Source organism: Oryctolagus cuniculus, chromosome 18, assembly GCF_964237555.1.
Source record: "Oryctolagus cuniculus chromosome 18, mOryCun1.1, whole genome shotgun sequence".
NCBI lineage: Eukaryota > Metazoa > Chordata > Mammalia > Lagomorpha > Leporidae > Oryctolagus > Oryctolagus cuniculus.
Genome location: NC_091449.1, coordinates 40612769 through 40632788, shown reverse-complemented (window position 1 = coordinate 40632788; position 20020 = coordinate 40612769). Strand labels below are relative to the sequence as shown.

At 60.2% G+C, this 20020-nt stretch overlaps 2 protein-coding genes across 4 annotated transcripts in view; both read right to left on the bottom strand.

The window, feature by feature from the left end:
- Positions 1–2359, bottom strand: part of NLRC5 (NLR family CARD domain containing 5) — an 87692-nt gene extending 85333 nt beyond the window's left edge. Inside the window, exon 1 of the mRNA XM_070061949.1 lies at positions 2213–2359. The gene's annotated coding sequence lies outside the window, so the exon portion shown is untranslated. The remainder of the gene's footprint in view (positions 1–2212) is intronic.
- Positions 2360–3830: 1471 nt separating this feature from the next.
- Positions 3831–19748, bottom strand: CETP (cholesteryl ester transfer protein). 3 transcript variants are annotated; one of them, XM_002711536.5, is made up of 16 exons: positions 19567–19748; positions 18718–18832; positions 16231–16365; positions 16075–16145; positions 15770–15857; positions 14752–14821; positions 14490–14550; positions 12637–12728; positions 11308–11487; positions 10614–10664; positions 9083–9250; positions 6218–6285; positions 5833–5866; positions 5366–5438; positions 4387–4472; positions 3831–4277 (listed from the first exon to the last, which is right to left on the bottom strand). In XM_002711536.5, exons 1-16 carry the CDS (start codon positions 19682–19684, stop codon positions 4203–4205), a joined length of 1485 nt encoding a protein of 494 aa, XP_002711582.2. In that variant the 5' UTR covers positions 19685–19748; the 3' UTR covers positions 3831–4202. The 3 variants fall into 3 exon arrangements, with proteins under 3 accessions (XP_002711582.2, XP_017197726.2, XP_069918049.1); XM_017342237.3 differs by having other exon boundaries at positions 6161–6285; positions 19567–19746; XM_070061948.1 differs by having other exon boundaries at positions 4055–4259; positions 6161–6285; positions 19567–19747.
- Between the last annotated feature and the right edge of the window lie 272 nt (positions 19749–20020).

Below are 20020 nucleotides of genomic sequence, written 5' to 3'. Positions count from 1 at the left end.
TGGCCACAGCTGGGCCAATCTGAAGCCAGGAGCCAGGAGCTTCTTCCGGGTCTCCCACATGGGTACAGGGGCCCAAGGTGGGCCATTTTCCACTGCTTTCCCAGGCCATAGCAGAGCATTGGACAGGAAGTGGAGTAGCCGGGACTTGAACTGGTTGCCCATATGGGATGTCTGCACTGCAGGCAGTGGCTTTACCCACTGGGCCCACTACGCCACAGTGCCAGCCCCTAAATAAATAAATCTTAAAAAAAAAAAAAAAGTACAACCATCAGCATCAGACATCCTGGGTTTGAGTCCTGCTCTCCAAAACTGGCTGTGTCACATTGGCCAACCCCCTGGATGGCCCTGAGGCCCCTGGGGTCGGGGGAATAATGCTGCAGGTGAGAATTTGGTGACCCAGATTAGGGCTGATGCCATGCATGTTGCCCGGGAGCTCCCCTTCCCTCATGAGCTGTGTGTCTTCACGGAAGTACGGCCAAGACTGGGCATTCCCGGGGTGCTCAGGGCGTCCTGGACACTGCTCCAGGTACCTGGGCTCGCTCCTGCTGTGTTCAGGACAATCTAGTTCTCTCCTGTTTCCAGGTGAGCAGACAGAGGCACAGAGAGGCTGCCAGCATGCCAGAGGTCACACAGCTAGAGGAGCTGAGACTGAGAGCCCGGCAGGCCAGCCCCTGAGCCCCTGCTCTTGGGCACCATGGGAGAGAGGCTACCTCTGGCCTGAGCCAGTCCTTCCCAGACCCCACACAGAAGGTACTGGAATCACCCCATGGACAGAGGAGGAGACAGAGGCCCAGAGGGACCCAGGATGGCAGAACTGGTTGTGGGGACATGCTGGGATTCGTGCCCAGGTCTGAAGGCCAGGCCTTCCCCTATACTTTCCCGTTTGCTTGAGGCCTGATTCCAAAGCCCTGAGCCCCAGCCTCCCTGGGCCAGCAGCCAGTGGCAGGATGTGCTTCCTCCCACAGGGCCTTGGCCTGGAAAGTCCAGCTGCCTCTCCCTGGAGGAAATAGCAGGGTTGTCCTTCCTGCTGGGAATAGGTTTGGTTTTTGAAAAGTTGTATTCATTTCACTTGAGAGAGTGAGAGAGCGAGCTCTCCCATGCACTGGTTCGCTCCCCAGATGCTCACAAAAGCAGAGACTAAACCAGGCCGAAGCCAGGAGCCAGGAACTCCATCTGGGTCTCCCATGCCAGTGGCAGGGACCCTAGTACTTGGACCATCACTGCTGCCACCCAGGGTCTGCATTAGCAGGAAGCTGGAATTCGGAGCGGAGCTGGGCCCTGAAGCCGGGCACTCTGAGATGGGATATGGCTGTGTTAACCACTTCACCAAGCCCCGCCTCCTGGGAACAGGGTTTGGCTGGGTTAGGGCCAGGACCCCACTGGGCACGGAGGGCTTCTTTGGAGGTAGCTTCTGTCAGAGCTCCTGGGCCCACGTGGAGTAGCCGGGACAAGCCTCTGCCCTCCTGCCACATGCTCTCCCCGGTCAGCGCAGGGCGTGCACGTCCCTGCAGCTCAGAGCTGGGGACCACTCTCCACAGACCTGAGGCTGCAGGAGGCTGCCTTTGCATTCTGTTCGGGGTCTTCTGGGGTCCCAGCTGGGCTGGCAGCATACAAGATTCCAAGTGACTTTGCTGCCTGCCACTGTGGTGGCACAAGCATCTGTCCCAAGAAGGGGCCGCCGGGTCGTCCTGATGGCATCCTGCAGCCTCACGGGAGGGCCTTGGTCTCCCAGCCCCTCGGGGAGCACTCCTGGGTGGGTGTGGCTCCTCCCTGAAGTCCACGCCCCAAGGCCTGCCTTCCCACCTTGGACTCAGGGACTAGTGTGCTCTTTCTGGGGGGACTCGGAGCTGGCCCCTCCCCTCCCAGTGCCTGGGAGTCAGACCCTTGCTCTGGGCCCTGTGGGAGGAAGAGAGAGAGGCCTAAGAAGGCCCAGTTGGAAGGAACCAGGCCCAGAAGACGGTGCCCTCCCCTGCACTCTTCCAGACCTGAAACGCACCCCACTGCTGAGCTCCACCCCAGTGCTCGCCTCCTGGCTGCTTCAACCCAGGCCAGGCCCCTTCACCGGCTCCATAATGCAGACCCCGCCTCCCGTCCTGGCCTTGTCTCCCACCCTTTTCTCTCTGCTCTCAGCGCCTCCCTGGATGTTTCTTGAATCTGCCATGATTCCTCCTACCCCAGGGACTTGGCACATGCTGTGTGTCCCCCGTCGTACCTGGCCAAGGCGACAGGAGAGATTTTCTGCACACACTGGAGACAGAGGAACCGGCATCGCCCGAGGCTGAGCGGGTGGGAAGATCGTGTTATGCCACAGCCCGAATGTGGGAAATGAGACGCAATGGGCGTGTAACAGGGAGGCTGGTGACGGGCTCCTGACGGTTTCTCTTCCACGTTAAGGTCTGACCGGCTTCTGTAGAGGCTCCATCTCCCCTTCAGCCGGAAGCCTCACCTCTGCGAGCGCCCCCACCCTCCCCTCTGACCCGGGCTCTGAAGCTATCTTCAGCCTCCTCCACTTCCTGCCCAGCACCAGAACCACATGCGGAGAGCGAGTGACAGCTCACATCAGAAGCTTGTCAGATCCGCAGAGGGACTCGGGTGGCGGGTGGGCAAAGGGCTGAAAGTCGGGTGATGGGGAGAGGGGAGAGAGAGGGTCTGAGCGGTTCCGTCTGCTGACCTAAGGGATGGCCACTCCACGCCACCAGCATCGAGGACCCAGCCCCTGGGCCTCTGAGCAGAGAGCTCAGAGACAGCACACGTTATCTGGGGGCGCTGATCATGGAGTGTGATGACGGAGCCAGGGACCCAGTGCGTGGATGCGTGCCTGCCCCATGTTTCCGAACCCAAGCTGCCGCTCCCTCTGGCCCCACCCTGTCCGTGTGTCCACTTGGCCAACTCCTGTGCAGCCTTCCACATGCACTATCGCCCCCTCCTGCACTGCCCACTCATCCCTCCCTGGGCCCCAAACCGATGGTGAGCTCCCCTGGGGTGGGATCCTGCTGTCCATCAAGGTCCCTCCCCAGTCGAAGTGGGAACACTGTATCCGAGCCCACTGGAGTGGGCAGGAGTGGGAGGTAGGCTGGCGTGGAGTGGTCCCGATAACACCTCTGGGAGGTCCCTGCAGAGCACTGGGCCTGGATCCTGCCCCAGCATCCCAGCCTGGCCCACAGCCTCCCACTCAGCCATCCTGTGATCCCAGGCATGTCCCCTTTTCCAGCTTGCTCCGGGGTTGGGTTTTGCTACTGACTCCTGAGGCCCCTGATGGAGTCATTTTGTGTCCTGGTCACCTGGCAGCCTGCCAGCTCCCCTGTTGCACCGTAGTCCCACCAAGCTCAGGGCCGCGAGTGATGAGCATAGGCGGAAGCAGTGTGAACTTGGAAGGGACCAAGTGTGTGCGTGAGTGGTTGTCACAGAGTTCCGGAGGAGCTGGCATCCCTCCCAGCCTCGGAGGGCGGGAGAGGCTCTGCAGGGCTGGGGGCAGGGGCACCTGTCAGCCAAGGGGCTGTTCAGACGGGACAGAAGCTTCTGGGTTATGGCAGAGGAGTCGGGAAGGCATCGAGGGGCCCAAGTCGGGAGTACCTTGAAGCCCGCAGTGAGAGGTTTGGATTTCATCCTCCAGGCACTGGAGAGCTCAAGGAGTTGGGAGCAGCTGCCTTGGAAGGGCTGAGAGAGGGTAGCCAGCCTGGGCTGGCCTTGTGACACTGGTTCAGCAAAGGTGCAGGTCCCTTCCCTGCCTCACTTCCCAGTCTCCCCGCCATGAAAAAGTACCCCTTCCCCCTCCCCCAGCTCTTGGGCACAGCATTTTTAAAAATTTATCTTGTAATCCCATTTTCTCCTGTTTTTGAGATATTCGTTTACTTGAGAGGCAGAGAGAGACAGCCAGAGAGATTTAGCTGCCACTCACTGGGCAGGCTAAAGCCAGGAGCCAGGACCTCAGTCTGGGTCTCCGATGTGGCTGGCGGGAACCAGCACGGCTGCTCCCCAGGGTGCACGTTAGCAGGCAGCTGGGATCCGGAGCACCCTAGACGCAGGTGTCCTGACCAGCGGCTTAGCCGCTTAGCCAGATGCCTGCCCAGGGTATGCTGCTTTCATGCTAGGGGTCTTCAGGACAGAAGGAGTTGGGAGCCATCGCCTGTCCCCCCACCCACTCCCTGACCTCCACCCCGATGGGCGGAGACGTCAGTGTGTCTTGTGTCTCCGGTTCCCTCCTAGCTCAGGCTCTGCAGGAAATCCACCAGCAGGTGCTTGGGAAAACCGAAGTCCATCTGCAGCAGCAGGCAGCCCTAGGTCAGGGGCGAGAAGGGCAGGCTGGGCCGGCTGCCAGTCTGCCAGTCTCACGGGGACAGGGGCCGCCCTCCCGGGAGACGGGCCGACAGGGGGCTTTGCACTCACATCGAGAGTGATAATCTCGGGGTTGATGATTTCGAAGAGGTCCAGGCCTTTGCTGTTCATGAGGGCTGTGAACGCCACCTCGAGCCCTGGGGTAGGCGAGGGAGCCCCCGTCAGCCTTGCCCCCAGGCCCAAGGTGCCCGTTGGTGGGTGGGGAGGGTGGAGATGGTGGGCCATCATTCCCTAAATATTTCTTTCACTTTGACTTAAGAGAGGGTGAGGGATGGCGAACAGGAGAGGTCACCTGGGGGCAGGACCTGCCACTCTGGCTCCAAGAAACTCTGTCCGCAGACTGACACCCTCTCAAGCAGTGGCCACTCGCCCTGAGTTGGCTGAATCTGCCTGATAGGAGGGGAACGTGGCGGGCAGCTGGTGCTCCCTGGGCAGGCCTTTGTCAAAGTGCTCTCTGACCACGCAGAGCGGCCTCTCAGCACGGCGTTCTAGAAACACAGCTGAGCCCACCCCCGCAGTCTCAGCTCTGCAGTGCAGTTGCGGAAGCCCGAGGCCCCACAGTGGCCAAGACCCCCAGCCAGGCTACCTTCCGTCTCCACCCCTCTCCTCCCTCCCGAAGCCACACGGCCAAGCGGTCACCCAAAGGGAGGACACGGCCAGATCAGTGGACGTGGTGGGGAAGGGGGCCAAAGGCTCACCCCGGATACGGCATCTCCCTACACGGACAGATGTCCGACAGCGTCAGGGTCTAAAGGGATTTGGGGATTGTCAAGTCCAACGCTCTCAGTTTAAAGAAAGGGAAGCTGAGGCCACATCCAGGGCTCCGCTGGCCACTCTTTTGGCCACCTTAGGGTGCCATCAGGGGGTGCCCACCGGGAAGTGGCTTAGCCAGCCCGAGGGCACACACTGCCACCAGCAGGGTCTCGCACTTACTGCTCTGCCTGGCAGGGGCCTCTGAGGTGGAGTGAGAGCCCTGTGCCACCCGCCATCGGGCCCGGCGCCTCTGCCTTCCCCTCCAGCCCACACTTACGAGACATGACCTCCGGGATGCCCACCGTGGTGATCAGGGAGCGGAGAGAGCTCTGCAGGGACTCGGAGCGGCTCTGCCGATCAGAGGCCCACGGTGAGTGCTCCCAGGAGCACAGACAGGACCCACGGCATGGTTGGCCGCGGAGCCTGGGTGCGCGAGCACTCCACATCCCTCCCCTTCCCCGGCCTCCTGCACCGGTGGAGGCTAGGATCCATGGAGGGGAAACCGGTCCAGGGCGGGACCACCTGGCCAGGACTCTCTGCCCCTAACCCCAGCCTGCACCACCACCCTCCCAGGGCTGCAATTCAGGCTTTCTCCCAACAAGCACCGCAGGGAGAAGGCTCATGAGAGACCCAGGGGGGAGCTTCTGGCCTAACTCCTTGTGCTCCGGTGCCTGATTTCCCTAGGGCCCTCTGCGTTCTGTAAGGTGCCAGGTGCCTCAGCACTCACCACCCCAGGCCACCTACCTCAGTCAGGTTGGAAACAGCCTTAGCCTCAGTCCTGAAATGAGTAAGGGGTGAGAATGTGGGGCTGTGTTGGGCTCCAGAAAAGAACCTCTAGGGGTGATTCCCAAGGCTTCTGAAATTTAGCTCCTGTGGCAAAGAGCTGTCACTCCCAGGCCCCAGCTCAGGCGGCCCCTCCCATCTGCCCGGCCTGCCCCCACCCCATTCTTCATGGTGCCCCTTCCTCGTAATCAAGACTCTGGGGAGGGGCTTTGTCCCCCAATAGTTGGTCTGTGAGTCCTGGCGGGAAGGAGGCACACTTCCCCACAAAGCCCAGGCCCCAGCCTGACACCTGAGGGCCACGGAGAGATTTGCTGAGCTGCCCGCCCTTCCGCTGGCCGGCACGCACTGGAAATCCAAGAGGTGTAGGAAGAGCTTTTTCTGGGAGTAGGAGGCCTGGACGGTGGTGATGATATCCTGGGGAGAGAAACCAGGGTCACCGTGAGAGGGGCCCGCCCAAAGCAGACGGCGACCCCCAAGCCTGCCCACCCCACTCCCTGGGGCTCCAGATGGTGCAGGAGCAGCCCGGGGCCTGGAATCTCCAGGCAAGACTGGCGGTCTCCTGCAAAAGGAGGGCAGTCCCCCAGCACCTGAGGCTCTGGGTTAGCATCTATGAGGCCACGGGGACACTTCCTCTCCTGGTTTCTGATTTATCCACACTCCCAGTCACTTCTTCCTGTTTGTTCAAAACCAAGTGTGGTCCAGGACTTCCCTGCATGGCTCACTTCCTCCACCTCCACAAGGAAGCCCGACTCCAGCAGGCTCTGCTGGCAGCTGGCTTGGTCTGCCCTTTCACACTCTAGAGGTCAAGTGCACGAGATGGACTCCAAGGGCAGCACAGCATCAGCACCACGAGGGAGGGAATGCGCTGGAAATGCAGATTCTCGGGCCCAAGGACATCCACCATCTGTGCTTTATTGACCCCCTCCAGGTGGGTCTGACGTGCACCCCTACTTGAGACCCCCTGCACTAGAAACCTTTCAGACAGCCTCTTGATGCTGAGTTACAGTTTGCTGAGGCACCCTCCCTGACCACCCATTTTTCTTTCATAGGACCAGGCAAAATTAGAGGTTATATTGTTTTTTTGTTTGGCTAGTTAGTTATTGTTATCGCTGGCCATTTTACTATAAGGTTCACGGTATCAGAAACCATATGGGCTTGGTTCAGACTAGGAACTCAGTAGATATTGTTGAATGAATGGGGCCGGTGGTAGGATGCAGCGGGTTAAGATATCGCTTGCAAAGCCAGCATCACTTATGAGCACTGGTTTGAGTTCCAGCTGTACCTGGGAAGGCAGCAGAAAAATGGCCTATGTGAGTGGACCCTGCCACCTATGGGGGAGACCCAGATGGAGTTCCAGGCTCCTGGCTTCTGCCAGCCCCAGCCCCAGCCGCTGTGACCATTTGGGCTGTGACCCAGTGAATGGAAGACTCCCTCTCTCTCTCTCCCTCTCTCTCCCTCTCTCTGTGTCTCCTCTTTCTCAGTAACTCTGCTTTTCAAATAAATAAATAAATCTTAAAAAAACAAACAAAAGACAATGAACGAATGAGCACAGGTGTACGATGAGATGTGTGACCTGGATCAGATGTCCCAGTGGCTCCAGGCCTGCAGTCCCTCTGAACAGTGAAGGGGTGGGGCCAGCTGATCTCTGAGGGCCACTCCCACTCTGCCATATTTGCCGGGCTCAGCTGGACATGTCCCCAACCCAGCGACCCTGCCACATTGTCTCCTCTCACTTTGTACTTCAAAGTCTTGTGCACCTGCTACTGCTTCCTTCTGGCTGCTTGGTCCCCACGGCCTGCCCTACCCTGTCACAGCCCCAAGCAGCTCTCTCCCCCAGCCGCCCTGCTTCACTCTCCCTGCTGCCAGACCACACCTGCCCATGGCTCAACACGTAGGGACCTGGCTGGATTCACAGGCAGGAAGGGAAGTCTTCAGCAGCCGGGGCGTGGAGGACTTGGCCTGCTGGGAGGGGCCTGCTGGGGAGGGCCCAGACGTCCTTGCTTTGATCAGACTCCAGAACCTTCTCCTAAGACCACCTGTGAGAACCCTGAGAAAGCGCTTCTGCAAGCATGCCTTCTCACCTGCCCCGCCCCCACTCCCCGGTGTCTGATTGGGTGCCTCAGTCTCCACTGCCATGAATCCTGCTAGGTCTGCTTGGCCAGACTGCCCCCCACCCCTTCCTCTCGGTAATCTTCGACACCTTGGCTCCTGCCTGGCTCCTTTGCTACAAATTCCCACCTGCCCAGGCTGTGTTCAGAGGGGAGTCCTGTCTCTATCCCACAGGCCAGACTCCACGGCAGGGGTCCCCAGACCTCTTGGGATGGCCCCGCCTAAATACAGCCTGACTCTGTGAATGGAATCTTTTTCTTCCTTAAACAAAACCTCCGAACTTTGCAGAGTCTTAAATAACAATGAAAAACTCAGTAAATAAAACAATACAAAATTGTTAGGAATTTTTTCTTATAAAAAAGCTACAGTTATGAAGAGTAGAGCGTGGTTCCAAGAGATGCTGACAACCAGGGAAGCTGGATGATAGGTGGATGGGAGCTCTGTTACCTTCACAACTTTTATTCAAATCTAAACTTATTCTAGGCATTGTGGTGCAGCAAGTTAAGCCGCTGCCTGGGAGGCTGGCATCCCATATCAGCCGAGCATCGGTTTGAATCCTGACTGCTCCACTTCCAATCTGGCTCCCTGCTAATATACCCAGGAAAGCAGTAGAGCATGGCCCAAGTGCTTGGGCCCCCACACCCACATGGGAGACCCGGATGGAGTTCCTGGCTCCTGGCTTCAGCTTGGCCCAGCCCTGGCCATAGTGGCCATTTGGGGAGTGAACCAGTGGCTGGAAGACCTCTGTCCCTTCTCTCTCCCTTTCAAATAAACAAACCTTGAAAAAGAAAGAAAGAAAGAAAGAAAGAAAGAAAGAAAGAAAGAAAGAAAGAAAGAAAGAAAGAAAGGAAGGAAGGAAGGAAGGAAGGAAGGAAGGAAGGAAGGAAGGAAGGAAGGAAGAAAGGAAGAAAGGAAGAAAGAAAAAGAAACTAAAGTAGGAAACGAAACGTTGCCGAATCTGTTGGAACCCTGTGTGTCCCCCACATCGTTTGCATTGTGTGACTTTGTAGGAACAAGCAGTCGCAGCAGGGGTGGCAAGACACGTGGGAGGTTCCAGACCCCCCCCTCCCAGCCGCCCTTGCCTCCCCGGCACCCGCCTCACCTCCTCAAACCTGTAGGCCACAGCTTCTCGGCCGTCTGGGCGGGGGAAGCGGAACGTCACGGCGACGGAAGAAGACACCACGACACCCCGGTTCTGGCAGGAGATCTTGGGCACCTTAAGGCAGTGGACGGCTACCTGGGCCTGGCCGGTGGGAAGGCCTCTGGAAAGCTGAGGCACACAGAGGTCCCGTGTGGGGACAGGGCCCATCAGAACCAGTGCAGCCCCTGCCCTCAGAGATGGGAGGGCAAAGCTGACCCCAGTCCCGGGGCTGGGGAAAGAGGAAGTAGTCTGGGGCAGGGGCAGGGGCTCAGGCCCGAGACCAGGCTCTGCTCATTCCTTATTTGCCGGTGACTTCCCAGATGGGGGCTCTGGCCCTGTCTGGCCCTTCTCCTAGCCATCGTGCCTCACCTTGTCCATCTGTAAAGTGGGGACAATGACAGGACCTGCCTCCAGGGTGATGAGGCTCAAGGAGATAATCCAAGGGCTTAGAACAGGAGCCTCCGGAAGGTGTCGCTGTTGCCTTTACTTAACAACAGACCTGGAGTGCTGACTCAGTCTTACCCCCGGGCTGGGAGGTGCAGAGTATGCATGGTCTCCACCTACAGTCCTTGTTGGAGGATGCCGGAATTAAATGTGAAGTTTCAGCCAAGGAGAGAGACCCCAGCTAGGGGACAAGAGCCCTGGAGGGGGGATCTGCCTCGTCCAGGAGATGGGGAAGCCGTCCCTGAGGAATCCAATGGGAAAGTGGGGAGGATGACCCCTGCTGGCCGGAGGGAGCCGCGCGGCAAAGACTGGGTGGAAGGAGCATGCCCAGTGCAGGGTGGCCAGTGTGCTGGGGCGTGCTGGTCTACCTCCTGTGGACAGCGTCCAGTACTGGACTCAAGGAGACCTCTTGGCAATAAATCAGTGATCCAACAGGGGTGCGACTGGATACACATCTGAGCTCTAAAGGATGAAAGGGAATCCTGGAGAGGAGGGTGCGCTGGCAGCCAAGACTGGAGCCGATGTGTCTCAGAGACGCAGAGTGTGGGCTGTGGCTCCACTGGGTGGGAAGTGGGTACCTCCCTCGGGTAGGCATCTGAGGTAGGGACTGTGTATTCCCCATGGAACTTTGAATCGAGGGCATCATGGACATCATCGCCAGTGGGCAGAGCAGGCAGAGGCCACGACACGCAGGAGCCTGCCTGAGGTGGGCGCTGGCATCAGGGCTTATCTGTGGTCACCTCCTGTGGCTGGGGACATTGAGGTTCCAGCCCCCACAAGGCCCTATGGCCCGAGGGATGGAGCAGGGACATGGAACACAGCCCATCATTCCCTCCGTGTCCCTGCATGTAAAATGGGGATCATGAGGGCGCCCCGCTCAGAGGGCTGTGAGCACTGAATGAAGGGGCACACGCGGCCCTTGGCTCAGAGCCTCACGGGGCTCAGGGGAGCTGCTGCCCACGTCGCTGCTGGCGCTGGCGGGGGTGCAGGGGAGGGGAGGGTGCTCCGAGAGCAAGGGGCAGACCCCAGGCGAGCAGAGAGCAGTTACCTCCTGGAAGATTTCCTGGTTAGTGTCGAAACCCTGGGTCTCCAGCACTTTCTAAAGACAGAGAGGGGGTAGAAGTGGGTGGGAAAGTCAGTCTCCTAACCCTAACCCTAACCCTAACCCTAACCCTAACCCTAACCCTAACCCTAAGGAGACTCTAGCGACAGAGTGTGGACAGAGTGTGCAACCAGACCCCTCCCCAAGCCCAACCCCCAGGCCCTAGAGGAGATCGGAGATGCTCCTGCCAGGGTGTGGAGCAGGGACCCCCTGGCCTGGCTGAAGCCTTGGCTTCCGATCCCTGCTCACATAGACTGCATGGCCTTGGCCAGGCCTCTAGGGGCCTTTAGTTTCCCCGCTGTTCAAACTAAGGTATGAACTGAGAACCACCGAACCTGCTTTAGTTCAGCAGAAGGGGCCGAGTGAGGCATTGGCACCATCTCTTACAAGCTGTGTGATCTTGGGTATGTTACCTTCCCTCTCTGAGCTTGGCGGGTGCTGGGTCTGTATCTACCACTGTCTGTCCATCCACCCAGCTACCTGCCTGTCTCACACCCACTACACAGCAGGCCCCAGTAAGGGCTGGACGTACGACCCCAACTTGGCTGGACTAGGGCTCCTCTGTCCCCACCCAGAGGGCCTCCCTCCCACCCACACATGTGCACCCAAGTTCCCCAGCAGTGCCACCCCGCCCCCTTACCTTGAACTCATCCCCTGTCAGGCTGAGCACGAGACGGCCCTCCTGGAAGGTGGCCCTGGCCAGGGAGTTGAGCACTTGGTCGGAGAACCAGAAGTAGAGCATGCGGGAGTCCCCCAGGAGACCAGACGGGAAGGCGCGGAGGGGGAAGGCCTCAGAGACGTTCTTGTGCGTGAAGTGACCCTGGAGAAAGCCAGGAGGCTGCCTGGGCCCCGTGCCTCGCCCTCCCCACGGCCCCGCGGGAGGAGCCTTCGAAAGAGCGTCTGGCCTGAGGCACAGCTGGGGAAGCTGAGGCAGGTTTCTCCCGGCTGGGCTGTCATTCACCCAATGCACACTGCCCAAGCGTGTGACGTGTCCCAGGCAGTGTGCGAGGTGACCCAGGCAGATGCGGGGCTATATTCCCAGGGAACATCAATGAGGAGTTGGGCACCACGGCCCTCGCGCTCCCTGCCCCCCCCCCCACCTGGCTGGGAGGAGACAGCCCACGACCACACAGCCCAGGCAGCTGGAGCCACTGTCCGGTTCCCAGCCTTCCTCCACCACCCAACCTGGGGGCTGTGATGGGGCTTCACCAGGACAGGGGCCTTCTGTTCACTTTTCTGAGAAACTCCACCCCAGAGACGGCTGGCTGTCCCCCACATCCCATCCCCTCTCTCTCAGTTCTGCAACACCCAACTTGTAGCAGGGCTGTGGCCACCTGGAATACATTTCTCTGCTTCCCTTGCAGCTAGGCATGACCACGTGACCGGGTTCAGGCCAATGGGATCCAGAGTGGGTGGGGCAGTCTGCTCAGCTATCTCGGCCCATGTGTGTGGTGGGGAAGGCCACGGTTGGGGGTGATGGCTGAACAACGCAAGGGAAGGAGCCTGCACAGCCCACACCATGGGGGCGCCGACTCCATTCGGGACTGCACACGCTCGGACCCCTCTGCAAGGGAAGCAAGCGCCCATCTTGGCAAAGCTGCTGGAGTTCTGAGTCTCCTTACAGCCTCAGGAAGAGGGGGCCACTGTGTTCATCCGATCCTGCAGGGGGGCCGCAATGCCCCCAACCACTGCTGTGCAGGATCATGGGCGCCACGCAGTCCTCTAGGCGATAGCGCCCCCTGCAGGGCCCTCAGAGTGAGCACCCTGGTGCCTGCTCAGAGGCTCGGACACACCAGCTGCAGGCTGTGCTACCTTCCTTGTCCCAGCAGGAAACGCCCTGCAGAGCTGTGACAACGGGACGCTGGGCTTCACTGGGGTTGGGGATGGGGGCTGCTATCCAGGGCACGGGTAGGGACCTGGCCCGAGGAACACCCAGGGAGGGGAGCCCCCACCCACTCCCCACTCTCACCTTGTGATGGGACTCCAGGTAGGTGGCTGTGATGACAGGGGCCCCCGTCACGGAAATGTCCACCCCGATGTCTCCATCTGAGAGGATGCTGGCTGCCGGGAGTGGGGGGACAGGGGCGTGGTCAGGATCAAGATGGAACATCAGAGGGAGAGCTGCCCTGAGGCTGCAGCCCCCTCAACCCCGACAGGTGCCCCCACCTCCAGTCCCAGTGCTCCCTGGACTTCTGCCTGGCTGACCCCGCCTCCCGGGAGCTCTTCAGCAAGACTGGTTCACAATGGGCCGCTGCCCCAGTTCTGCCCCCTAGTGTCAGGGGACGGGACAGCAGCCTGTCCTCACCTCAGCTTGGATCTCAGGGCCCTGTGAGTATTTGACGGGATTAATTCAGTAAAGGTGGGTGAGCCTCCACCATGGTGCTACAGTGACTAGCTGTATCGTGCTGTGTCTTTCTTCCTAAGCTTCTCCCAGGAGAGACACGAGTCCCCCTGCACTGGATCGGTCTGTCCTGGAGTCCATGGCTCCACCAGGGGTCAGGAAACTTTCTGTCTAGAGGACTGGGTAAGAAATAGTCCAGGATTGGCCCTGTTGCAACACCAAAGTGGCCCCAGACACTGTGTTTGTGAGTGGAATGTGGCTGTGTTCCAATAAAGCTTTATTGACAAAAGCATGGCCTCTGCCCACGGACAGCGGTCTTCCGCACGAGGGAAGGAGTGAGGCTGGAGGGGTTGGGCCTCGCTCCCTGCCTCCTCCCTCGGGCCTGCGTCAGGAGCCACGTCCTCATGTTCTCAACCTCGGTGAAACCCCCTGCCCACCCAGCCCCTCCTGAATTCCTGGGCGGCTTGGGCGGTTCCCTCCCCCACATCAGCATCCCACTGACAGCAGCACAGCCCCACAGTCCCTGCACCACGTGCGCCCTGGGGGTGGGCGGGGTTCCCACTCCCCTCGGGCCAACACACTGTGCCCCTCGCCTGCGTCTTGGACAGGAGCAGGAGCCCGGGAGGCCCTACTGCTGCCTGCAGTCTCCCCTCCTAACGCCCCCAGAGAGCCCGTTTCCCCATTCTCACACTGTCCCTGGTCACTGAGCACCTACCGTGTGCCAGGGAGTAACCAGCCAGGCACACACTCCCGCCTGACCGCCTCCCTTGCCACCGGCCACGGGCACAGCAGCCACGTGACAGTGCTGCACTGTGGCTGGAGCCGTGGCTTGGGAGCCATCGTGGGTTCAGGTTCAAGCTCAGCTCCTCCACTTCCTGGCTGGGGGGGCGGCCCCTCTCCTCCATCGATTAGTTTCTTTATTCTGAAGGGGGCAGTGCAAGGAGCCCATGGCTGAGGGAAACCTAGGATTTGGGAGGTGGGGACTCCAGCGAATGACGGCTGTCACTATTGCCATTACCATCAGGACCAGACACCACCTTCTCCTCCATGGATCCAGGGCCGTGCCCATTGCACAGATGACAAAACCGAGTCCTGAGGGAGTTTCTTCTGCACGAGAGTCCCCCTTAACCCAAGACCTCACGGGAAAGGGGGGAAGAGACTCTGGCTGGGTAGGGAGCTGCTTTCCTCCACCCGTGTTCACTGTTCGTTCACATGCAAAGGATGCCCTGCTCGGTGCCAGCAGCGTCGGGTGGCCGTGACACCGTCATGAAGGCTGACGCTCTCCAGCATTTTATGGAACTTTTTTGCACTCTATTCTCACAGCCACCCTGTAGGGTGGTGGCCATTATCACTCCTGCCGTATCCTGACCACAGCTAATTACCAGTAGGAGGAGTGACAGTCCCAAGGCCACACAGGACCTCCCGGACTTTCTGGCGCCCCCTCCTGGCCGTCCAGTGCCCGTAGACGCATGCGCACTCACCGGCCCTCGTCTGGACAAAGTCGGCCATGATGTTGGAGAGGGTGTTGATCTCTTTGCAGACCTGGGGTGGACAGGGCAGGTGACTCAACGGGCAGGAGAGGGGACAGAGGAGGGGCAGGGTGGCACCTCCCTCCAGCTGCAGGGAGGTGGCAGCGCTGGGAGTGGGCACAGCGGGCTGGCCACACTGGGAAGGTGGGAGGTGGTGTTTTCCCAGGGAGGGGCGTGAGCCTGGGCCACAGGGGGCGCAGCCAGCCTCACTCACCTGTCGCTTCAGAATCAGCTTCAGGGTGAAGGAGATGAAGTTTGTGAAGAGCTGCTTGAGCCACCCCGGCCTGCGGGAGTGAGCAGGACCGTGAGCTCCGCCCAGGCGCTGCTCCGGGCTCTGCTGGCCTCGGACTCCGCTCGTCAGGAGGTAGCAGTGATTATCCCCATTTCACAGCTGAGAACACTGAGGCTCAGAGGAAGCCTCAGACCCCGAGCATCCACCATGTTGCCAACTGACATTTCCCTGGGAGGACCCAGTCCCTATTTCACAGTCACCCTGTGGGGTAGGTGCTGTTGTCACCCGCACTTTACCGATGAGCAAACTAAGCTCCCAAGGGGTTAAGCCGCAGCCCCACAAGCATGCACACGGACAGGCCTGGAGTCCAGTTCCACCCCTGTCTGTTCCAGGGGCAGAAAGAGGCCTCCTCCCCAGCCCCCACCCACAGGGCCCTCCTGCACTCCAGGGTTGCCATTGGCTGTTGGACCACTTGGGTGTCTCCCCTAGCCTCAGTATGCTTCCCCGAGCAATGGGGCTATTCACCACGCCTTGACACAGGGGGTTGACCAAGCCAAGAGCCTCATCCTGGGAAGCCGGCGGGGAGTGGGTGCAGGAGCAGGGATCCCGGGGCAGAGGATGCTGGGTTCAGACCCTGCTCCCACTTCACTGGCAAACTGTGTGTCCTCAGTAAGTTGCTTTGCTTGACGGGAGTTTGAGCTATGAGCGTGTGGCCTGGGATCCAGGATACACTCAGCAGAAACAGGTTTTCCTTTCCTGCCTCAGTTTACCCACATGTGAAAATGGGCACAATGATAGAATCTACATGCTTGGGCTGGAACCTGGAGTGGTGCTTGGTGCCTAGTCTGTGCTCAGTAACTGTCAGTGAGGATCAGGAGGGTGTATCGAGGGGGAGGGGATGGTAATGACCCCGCCCAGGGTATTGCTCCCCCTGCAGGGGCCGAGGACCCTGGCAGGAGGGGCTCGGGCAGCAGCAGGGCCCCAGCGGCTGTGTACTCACTCGCGCTCCCCCTGGAGGTGCAGGAGCAGTTTATGGAAAGCCAGGTAGCAGTCGGGGGCATTGGTGCGCACACGGCCAGCGTCGCAGGCTGTGGAGAGACCGTGACAGTGTGTCGGTGCAGCCTCGGCTCCCGGCTGGTACCCAGGGCTGCCCGGGCCAGCCAGGAGCTGGACCAGCCCTGGGCTTCCCCCTGCTCTGTAGGCCTGCCGGGCCAGACCCCCGGTGGCCTCCGAGCCCTCCCTCTGCCCAAGCCTGCCTCTCTGCTGAGGCCAACCCCAGAAGCCCCGAGGACACTGGGCACACACTCAGCTCTGTGTTGATCTGGAGGTCAATGGCAGAGTCGATCTCGAAGTCGACAGACTGATTGATGCCCAATCTGCGAAAGGGAAACCAAGGCCCTGGTCGTGCCGTCCGGTGCCGGGCAGCCCAGGCGTGGGGTGCCAGCGGGCGGCAGCGCTTACCCCCAGGCGCTCGTGTAGCTGTAGTTCAGGGTCCCCTTGAAGACCACGGACACGTTCTGGATGGCGACGTCGATGGTCTTGGCGTCCACCAGCTCCACCTGGCTGCTGGCGATGGACAGGTGGCTGATCTGGAGGCTGAGGGAACAAGTGGACGGCGGCGGGGCCTCAGCAGCCTGCGGAGGGGCACACACCTGCTACCCAACCTGCACTGCGCAGGGCCTGCCCCGGGATCCGAGTCCAGACAGAGAGAGGCGCCCTCACCAAAGCGGCTCAGCCAGGAAGCCCAAGGAGCAGGACCCCACCTCTGCCTAGGGAACAGGACAGGGTGTGGGGGATGGAATAAGCACCCCCATGCTCACCCCCCAATCTCAGAACCTGCGAGCATGCACCTGACAGTGTGCGGGGTGCTGGCGGTGCGGGGCCAGGGTGGAGAGGACCCCGGGGGAGGGGACCAGGGAAGAGCAGCCAGAGCGACAGCCTTGTAGGCCTTGAAGGTGAGGAAGGGGGCCACAGTCCAAGGCCTGTGGGCGCCTCTGGAAGCTTGGAAAGGTGAGGAGAGGAAGTGGGTTCCCCTTGGGAGCTTCCAGAAGGCACACACCTTGCCGTGAGCCTGGCAAGACCTGTGTTGGATTCTTAACCTTTCAAAACCTAAGGTCATAAACCTGTGTTGTTTAAAGCCATTAAACTCATGCTCATTTGTTAGGGTAGCAACCAGGAAACCAAGACAAGAGGGCTTCCCCGAGGAGGTGACACAGGGTGGCGGGGAGTTCCGAAGACAGTGGCTTGGCTCAGAAGTGGCCTCAGCAGGGCCCAGGAGAGCCTTGAACACAAAGAGGAGCGCCAGGCCTGCTGTCAGGAAGGACCTGGGTCGGGGGGACCTGCAGGTGTGTGGCCAGAGGTGGGCCTTGCAAGGAGCCCCAGGCAGGCAGGCCCAGAAGGCAGGGCTTGGGGGAGGGAGGGAGGCCAGTGGGATACGGTCAGACTCTCCATCCCGCCACCACACTAGCCAGCAGGGACCTGGCTTGAGAGCGTAGACTATGAGACAACAAGAGCTGCTACGCTGTGCCGAGCTTGCACTGAGTGGCAGGCACTGTGCACAGGGTGTACCTCTCAGCCACCTCTGAGGTGGCCGCCACGGCTGGGCCACCTGAGCAGAGGTTCGTGGCTTCCAAGGGCCTGTGTGAAGCTGGGATTTGACTCTGGACCCGTCCTACCCCCGATCCCCCATCATAAGCTGTTGGACATGCTGGGCTCAGCAACAAGGCTCCAGGCAGACCTCGTGCCGCCCTCTCTCTGTTCAGTTCCGCTCCAGACCTTGTAGAGAGAATAGCTTTGTACCCATTCTCATTGCGCCCATCTGCATCTTCAGCAGCACGCTGAAGCTCACGCTGGAGCTCTCTGCCCCACCCTGCTCCTGCAGGGTCTCCAGTCATCCAGCTGGAGTCCCCTAATCTGAAAAACCCCAAATCCCTGAAGTCCCAGGTCCAGAGCTTTTCGAGCAGGGACATGACGCTGCAGGTGGAAAATGCCACATTGGGCCTCCTGTGCCAGGTCCCAGTTAAAGAGCAGGTGCGCTGAAAATAGCCTCAGCGGCGGTTGTAAGGTGTCCATGCGGCACACACGAATTGTGTGTGTAGACTTGGGTCCCCTCCCCAGTACATGCAAATATTCCTAGATCCAAAAAAATCTCACCCCCCGCCAAGCATTGCCGGTGCCAGGGTTTTGCATGAGGGACACTCAGCCTGTTCATGAATGGAATCCTGTCTTACTGAATTATCGCTGATTTGGGAGGGATTTTGCCCTCCCTGAACTCCCGCCAGCCGGCTCTAGGACACCGCCCCCTAGCGGCAGGAGCTTTTCTTACAGAAGACAAAGCAGCATTCCAGTACCACCAGCGCCCCCTGGTGGCTCTAAAACGTTCACAGCCTCCAGTGCCTACAACCATCTCGTGAAGCCTGTGTTTGGCAGTGATTAGGGAAGAAGTTGGTTTTAAGACAAAGATCAGGTCCCTGAACAGTGTCTGCCCTACCCTTGGGGCCCCGGATGGACACAGACAGGGACCCAGGCTCCAGGAAGGTGGCTGTGTCCTGGGAGCCCAGGTCGGTGCCTGGACCTGCCTGCGTGGCTGTGTGGCCTCGGAGCTGCTCAGCCTCTCTGAACTGCTGTTTCTCTGTGGGTTAAGTGGGGGCGGTTGAGGGGATAAGAGAAAGCTCTCGTGAGGTGTCGTTTGTCCAGGCACCCGGCCATAGCCGGCCCTGGGCTGTTGCTGACACCCCAAGTCAGGTCAGGGGACCCTTTGCCTCTCTACCTGCCTCACTGGTCTCAGAATCAGATGCATGCATCCCCCTGGGCAATGGGGAGGGGCCCGGCGGGTGGGACGTAGGACGCCAGGTCAGGAGGAGAGCTCTCCTGGCCGTCCTTCCCCCGTGGGCTCCTACACACACGCGCACACACACACACACACACCCCGCCGCCGGCCCCACTCACTTGTGCAGCCCGTACTTGACCCGGCCGAGGAGCATCACGGCCCTCTCGCCGCTGACGTCCGGATAGCCGGCGCGCTGGAAGGCCGTCTGGACCACCTTGGCCGTCTCTTGGTTCACTGGAAGGCAGGGCAGCCCTGGCCATGGCTCCGCCTCTCTGTGGTGTGTCCGCAAAGCCTCACTCTGGGTGTGAGGGAGACTCGGGGGGCACTGAGCTCTGGCACAAACATAGCCCAGGCCTCTCTTCCAACAGAACCTGGTACGCACCAACCCCAGCCTCCCCCAAACCATGCAGTGAACCCCAGTACTACCCAAGCCTGGAGCCCTGGGCCTCTGCTCTAGACCCCTGGGCCCCTGTGTTGAGCACAACCAGGAGACCTGGAGAGCCCAGGCGAGCTGCGACCACAGACACACAGCACTTGGGGACAGACCCTCCCGGCCTGGTCTCAGCCCGTGCCTGACTCTGGCCAAAGAATGACCCCTGCACACCAAACACACGCTAACCTCCTGACCTTTGCCCCCTATCTTGACCCCAACCCTGGCTGTGCTCTGAACTTTAACTCAAACCCCAGATTGACCCTGGGTCCCAAGCAAACACATGCCCCCCACCTTACACACAGAGCCACTTGGCCGTTTGCAGCCCAGCCAGGCCCTTCTCAGCAAAGAGCTTGACCTTGAAGGGGAGTCAGGAGGGGTGACAGCCCTGCTCCGCCCATCTCCCTGCCACACACACCTCTCTCCGGGCTAAAGCTGGCAGCCCCGCTTCAGGGCTGGCTGCCAGACAGGCTGGCTCCTTGGAAAGAGCCGTGGCCAGACACCCGGAGGCAAGGGCAGACATGGACCCCGTACTCACACACCAAGAGGGCGGGCTTGGTGATGCGACACACGATGCCAGCCTCGTAGGAGGCGCCTTTGGGACAGGCAAGGGCGCCGCCCAGCAAGGCCAGGCTCAGGAGCGTGGCGGCAAACATCGCTCACAGACAGCAGCAGCAGCGAGTGGCCCCGGCTGCCCGACCTGGGCTCCTGTATGTCCTCCCCACCCCCACGGGACATGAGGCACTTCCGCTGCAGGGTCTTCCTGGCTCCGGGGGTTCGCCTGCTTCCCACCCAGCCCCTCCAGCCTGCCCTGGGGTCCAGGGCAGGGCATTCGCCAGAGCACCCCACTTCCGCCCGCCCCGTTTGACCGTCTCTCACATTCTCCTGATAACTGCTTCGTTAATCCTCTTTCTTGAATTTGCTCCCTTTTTTTCCTTTTCCTGTAAATAAAGGTGTCTAAGAATAAACTTTATCTCCAATTTGCAGTAAAT

Excerpts from the sequence above, each read along its gene's own strand:
- CETP (XM_017342237.3), bottom strand. The coding sequence starts at position 19,684 with ATGTTTGCCGCCACGCTCCTGAGCCTGGCCTTGCTGGGCGGCGCCCTT. Across the intron at positions 10,665-11,307 it reads TGACAGGGGATGAGTTCAAG|AAAGTGCTGGAGACCCAGGG; the intron begins GTAAGGGGGCGG and ends CTCTGTCTTTAG. Across the intron at positions 4,278-4,386 it reads CCGAGATTATCACTCTCGAT|GGCTGCCTGCTGCTGCAGAT; the intron begins GTGAGTGCAAAG and ends CCCCTGACCTAG.